The 6,796-nt window shown below is 41.2% G+C and overlaps 1 protein-coding gene across 3 annotated transcripts in view; it reads left to right on the top strand.

Moving 5' to 3' along the window:
* Positions 1-6,796, top strand: part of adcy2b (adenylate cyclase 2b (brain)) — a 76,914-nt gene that overhangs the window by 28,312 nt on the left and 41,806 nt on the right. For all 3 annotated transcript variants that reach the window (XM_050035414.1, XM_050035415.1, XM_050035416.1), the window contains one exon: positions 4,677-4,825. In XM_050035414.1, coding sequence (XP_049891371.1) covers positions 4,677-4,825 — 149 coding nt within the window. The remainder of the gene's footprint in view (positions 1-4,676; positions 4,826-6,796) is intronic.

Below are 6,796 nucleotides of genomic sequence, written 5' to 3' on the forward strand. Positions count from 1 at the left end.
GTGATACGACAATATTTGGTTTGATCCGATACCAAGATACCAGCTTTGTTCCAGAGTGATACGTCTAAACTGCTGGGTGGATTGTGTTCAGGTTCCCCTCACACAGTATTGTAACAGATTTGGTGACTTCTCATCTCATGTCATTATCAGGTCAAAATTGATTTTATTTTCATTACAACCTCCTCAACCTTAGCTTTTTGTTGAGTGCTAATCAGGAAATGTCAGCGTGCTAATGTGCTAATCTGATATGGTGAACATGCAGTATTCCTGCTTCTTCTTCTTCTGGTGTATGTCCTTAGACCTTCAGCTCCATTAAGTCAAGCCAGTCCAGTGTTTCATCGTCCAGGTCAATTAGACCATGATAGCCATTTGGTGGCCGATGTTTGGGGCAGCTGGTTATCATGTGTTCCACAGTTTGTAGTGGATCCCCGCATTCGCAGTGGGCACTGTCCATGAGACACCATTTTTGTATTGCTGCCCCAAAGCATCCCCACCCCACCTGTCCTCAAGAGAGGACTGCGGGTTATCCATTGTTTTCAAGGCAGGTGCTGTCCGGGAATGTCTGTGGGGTCTCGAATGTAGTGATGGAGCCTTGATGCGTCTGCTGACGTCCACTGGTCCCTCCATTTTGCCTTGACCCAAACCTCCCTTGGAGGTATTAGATGGTGTTGTATGGAGCAGTTTTTCGGCGTGTGTGGCAAAGGGGCGCTGGGATCTGGGACACAAGCACTGTGGTGTCTTCGTAGTGATCTCGTGGAGGAGGTGGGATTCACTCGCCTGCGCCTTTCTAACGAGGCCACAAGGCCAGCGTGGCTGCTTCTCGTCTGACCTCAGCTGATGCGATACCACTGAGGACAGGCGGTTAGTTTGTTGGGGTGGCTCATATAAATCCAGAGACAGTCTGTAGGGCGTTGTTGAGTGCGGTGGCCAGCTTCATGGCATGGTGGGCTATTATTCCTGCTAATCATCAGGGTGTTAACATACAGGTAGTCACTATTGGCACGCTGACATTAGCTCAGAGCTCAGTTTCATAGCCTCACAGAGCTGCTGGCTTGGCTGTATTCCTCTCACTCTCTGGATAAGAGCCCAAATTCATTTCAAACTTGTGCTGTTTTATTGCCAACAAATTTCACTCCTCAGTTCTGTCAGGGACGAGGATTTGGTAAGTTGGTCATGTCTAAAGAGGCATTATGCAGTGACATTTGCCTGACATTAACGTCTTCGCCCTGACATTAGCCATTCTGTCCGACCAGGGAAATGACACATACAATGAAACATTAATAAGTGGTGGTCCACTCAGCAGAGATTAACTGGGATTTTTTTCTCAAACACACAATTAAACATTAATATATAATTTTTAAATTTAAATATTACAAGAAACAACTGTAAAAAATATCTTTATTTTAATTTTATTTTTCATGTTACACACTTTCTAAATATGTTTTCTTTGCTAGTAGCTGGTGTTTGAGTAACGGGAAATATTTACCTGTATGAACAGTCTTCATGTTGGGTACGTTCACTGGCACTTAGTATGTTTCTGTGTGCGTGCGTGTGCATGTTTCAGAGTGTGAGAGGATGTGCACAAATGCCAGTGCATCACTAAATAGTGCCAGATCTCATTTAATAGCTGAATACAGATCACTTCAATTCATTAATCAAACACATGAGTAATAAAGCTACATCTCTTCAGGCCATTATGCCCGCTCTGTGTGCTCACAGTAGAGTGTTCATATTGCTCCAGTGCTGAATAAGTAAATAAGTGCGGGTGGTGTGGAGTTCTATTTTTAGTGCCTCTCCCCCCCCGAACCCCTCTCTCTACTTAATTTGCTGCTGTGTTTTAGGAAATGAGCCCGTGGTGTGTGAACAATGTAATGACCCTCTCTGCTGTGAGCCGCATTTATGAGTCACACCCCCTCAGGCAGCCATTCATTCTCTCTAATATGCACACACACACACACACACACACACACCCACGCACATGCCCAAACACTCACGCACGCTCCAAAACACCCTCAACCAACCCTCCATCCAATGTGGATGGTGCTAAATTAAAGCAAAAACCCACAACTTACATGGTTACACAACAGCGATGAGTGATGGGTCTTGCATCTCTGGTTCTCCAGTTTCTGTATTCCCAAGATGACTGGCTGTATTATACAATGACATGTCATGTTTGAGATGTTTCATTGCGGCTATGGGTGAAACTCACAGCAGAGGAAAAATCAACTTTATAAAACAAGCACCAAACAGTGTGGTGGGTCCAGTACACTAATTAAAATATGACAACAACACACAACACAGGGCTCAACCTCATAAACTGTATCTAATAAATACATTTCCTCTATGTTTCACCTGTAGGATCAGAGGCGACCTACAGAGCGTGCTCCGTTGCTTCCCTCTGCCTCGCCTGCGTTCTGTTTGAAGATGAAAAAAAGTCTCAGTGCCTCAGTCGCTCTTCTGAACTCGACTTTAGCTTCCTGTGCGCAGTGCTGAAAAATTAGCCCCACTGAGTCATAATTAAGGGAACGTATAAATCTATTAAGGAGGTTAAATATTAGCTGTGGACAACAGCTGCTATATTTATATGCAGTATTACAGAACAGAAATAAAACAGGATAGAGAAGAACTGAATATAATAAAACAGTTCTGTTCTGTTCTATTGTTTTCTGATCTGTCATGTTCAATTATGTTCTTCTCTACTCTTGTTTTTTAAGGTAAGCTAAGACAAGATAAGACAAGATAAGACAAGACAAGACAAGCTAACATAAGACAAGACAGGACAAAATAAGACAAGACAAGCTAACATAAGACAAGATAACATAACATAACATAAGACAAGACAGGACAAAATAAGACAAGACAAGATAACATAAGACAAGACAAGACAAAATAAGACAAGTCAAGACAAGATAAGACAAGACAGGACAAAATAAGACAAGATAAGACAAGACAAGACAAAATAAGACAAGACAAGACAAAATAAGACAAGTCAAGACAAGATAAGACAAGACAGGACAAAATAAGACAAGATAAGACAAGATAAGACAAGACAAGACAAAATAAGACAAGTCAAGACAAGATAAGACAAGACAGGACAAAATAAGACAAGATAAGACAAAATAAGACAAGACAAAATAACAAGACAAGATAAGACAAAATAAGACAAGACAAGACAGGACAAAATAAGACAAGACAAGATAACATAAGACAAGACAGGACAAAATAAGACAAGACAAGATAACAAGATAAGACAAAATAAGACAAGACAAGACAGGACAAAATAAGACAAGACAAGATAACAAGACAAGATAAGACAAAATAAGACAAGACAAGACAGGACAAAATAAGACAAGACAAGATAACATAAGACAAGACAGGACAAAATAAGACAAGACAAGATAACAAGATAAGACAAAATAAGACAAGACAAGACAGGACAAAATAAGACAAGACAAGATAACAAGACAAGATAAGACAAAATAAGACAAGACAAGACAGGACAAAATAAGACAAGACAAGATAACATAAGACAAGACAGGACAAAATAAGACAAGACAAGATAACAAGATAAGACAAAATAAGACAAGACAAGACAGGACAAAATAAGACAAGACAAGATAACAAGACAAGATAAGACAAAATAAGACAAGACAAGACAGGACAAAATAAGACAAGACAAGATAACATAAGACAAGACAGGACAAAATAAGACAAGACAAGATAACAAGACAAGATAAGACAAAATAAGACAAGACAAGACAGGACAAAATAAGACAAGATAAGACAAAATAAGACAAGACAAGACAAAATAAGACAAGTCAAGACAAGATAAGACAAGACAAGACAAGACAAGATACTGTAACATAAGACAAGACAAGATAAGACAAGATAACACAAGACAAGACAAGACAGCAGCAGATAGACAGTGCAGACAGGAAGCATCAGTAGAATTAAATATACAACAATATATAAGTACATAAATAAACAAACTACAAAAACAAAAAGCAGAATTATAAGCAAACAGTCTAAAAACACAAAACAATATGTTGAACAGGCAACATAAAGAAGCAGAACATAATGAAGACTGAATGGTTGATGTCACATTAATGACTGATGGGATACAGATAATACACAGTGTTACAATACTGATATTGAGATTGATTGTAAGCAGTAAAAAAATTAAAGCAAGATATAATAAATAGACAATTTAAATTATTGCACGAATCATTTGAAGCAGTGGTGGAAAGAAGGACATTGAACAAACTGTTATCCATCATGGATCATCCTGACCACCCTCTTCACTTCATACTGGACAGACAGATGAGCTCTTCCTCCAACAGACTGACACATCTTCGCTGTCACAAGGACCGATACAGGAAATCATTCCTCCCCCAACACTATATAACACCTCACCTCTGTCTGACAGGAAGCACTCACAGCTCTCTACAGTCGCTCCTATATAGCTTAATAGTTACGTTACAACGATTTGTTCACACTTGTGAACCTTTGGCCTCATTGTGGCTGTATGAAACTGTGTAATCCTCGGCACAGAGTCCAGCGGTAGTTTGAATGTGCAGTCACCCGTGTCATAGATAAATAATACTTAATATATAATTATCTCTCGCTTCTTTGTTCTGTCTTTGACTCTCTCTACCTCTCCCTGTTTCTGTCCTCAGGAGCGCTTACTGCTGTCCCTGCTGCCATCTCATATAGCCCGGGTGATGAAAGCCGAGATCATCCAGAGGCTGCAGGGACCCAACTTCGGTCGAACTGAGAGCACCAACAACTTCCACAACCTCTATGTGCAGCGACACACCAATGTCAGGTGAGATTCCTTCTCCTTTATCTGTGCCTCCACATAATAAAGGTTATTATGTTCTCCTCTCATCTTGCTTGATTGCTCCTATACCGTCCTGTCCTCCCCCTCTCCTCTACTCACCCCTTGTCTTCCTTTGTCCTCCACTCTCTACCTGCTTTCACGTTTGGATTGCTCCTACACTTTGTGCTCCTCTCATCATCTACCTTTATTTCCTCCTCTCCTCTCCTCCTCTTTCCTTTCTTGTCATCTTCTCCACATTCCATCTTGTTATTCCTTTTCATTGCCACGGCCAAATTCAATTCAGACTTAATCCACCTCCACTGTAGTCTAAGGTCACTCTGTTCTTGATGACATCCTCAACGTTTATTATGGAGGTTCCTGGAATCAAATCCAGGCTCAGCATAAGAGCCTGCACGTCCTCTAAAAACCTGTCACACTTAAGCTTCACAGGAAAAACAATATCACCGTGTCCATTTTAAGTGGGCCTCAGATATGTGTGTGTATGTGTGCTCATATTGATCTGACTATTATCCTTCCAATAATAACAATTCTCACATGGGCTAGCTCTCAGTGGATGGGGCAATCTCTCCAGAACAAAGAGCTGACAGCCAAGGACATGTGGCAGTGTGACTGTGTCAGGATCCTCCTACACTCGACATCAGCCACTGCCTCCACTCACATGTCTGCAGCTGTATCTCTGGTTGTTGACTGAATTGTGTGTTTTTATAAGGGATGCACCGAGATGGATTTTGTCAACGATAACTGATAATTTCACATTTTTTATTTTAAAAAGAAGTGTATAACCTGTCATTAATGTTCATCTGAGGGAAGGAAATGCTGAGATGTAGTGAGGAAATATGGCAGACAGTTCTGACTCATCATACCTGCCAACATCAGGTCTATCCTTACTGACCCCGCCCCCATATAACCCTACACTACAGATGAACATCATAAACACAAGGATGTGAAAGTAAAATGACTTTAATCAGTGTTAAATGTAACGTTAGCGGTGAGACAGAGGATGATGATGAAGCCTAGTGTTGCTGTGTAATTCTCTGGTGTATCAGTGTACACTGCAGAGTGGATGAACATCATCAACAGCTCCGCCTTACATCTGCTGTATGAAGTGTTTATATCGTCACACCCAGGCGCCATCTCACCGTCCCACGATAGACTAGCCTACAGCTACCAAGTAGAATAGCGATGATACTGATTCACCTCACATGTTAACACTTAACTCAGACAAACAAGCGGCTGTGTCTCACACTCACACAGCTTGAGTGGTAACAATACAAATATTCATTAACTGTAGCATCACATGGCGAGCGGTAATTAATAAGTTTATCAAAAGTCGAGCCTTTTAAAAGCTCGGTGTTGGATGTTAGCCGCTGCTGCTAATTACCTTGTGCTAACACTGTAGAGACGGTCCTTCAGTGCTGCATCTAACCGGTGTCAGGCAGTCAGAGATCAGACCTTTGGCGCAATCCTGTTGTCTTCCTCTGGAGCTGTAAAAGACGTCCACATCGCAACATGTTTTGCCCTCTAGACAGCGTGTTGTTGTTCTTCTTGTCTGTGTTTACTCACAGCTCGCAAACCAAGTTTTAAAGGTACATGTGCCGCCACCCATTGTGTCGGGCGTGCTGCTCTTGTTCAATGAAAGCAGTCTGGCTGCATATTATCAGCGCTATTTATCAGCTGTAATTTTGATTATCGGAATAATGCATAATTATAAAAACTAGTCCACACCCATTGGTAGCTTTGTCACCTTCTACCTATGCCAATTCTCAATGTCTATGTGCAGTTTCACATAGATTGACCACGTCAGTGAGTAGAAAAACATGGGACAGACAGAATGACTGACTGACAGAATGACACACTGACAGTTTCCGTGATTATGTACAGCATACCATACCATGACTTAGTCATACCAAACATTAGAACAACACCCCAACATTGGTCCACAGGGGGAGCCACAGC

This window comes from Epinephelus moara, chromosome 22, assembly GCF_006386435.1.
Source record: "Epinephelus moara isolate mb chromosome 22, YSFRI_EMoa_1.0, whole genome shotgun sequence".
Lineage (NCBI taxonomy): Eukaryota > Metazoa > Chordata > Actinopteri > Perciformes > Serranidae > Epinephelus > Epinephelus moara.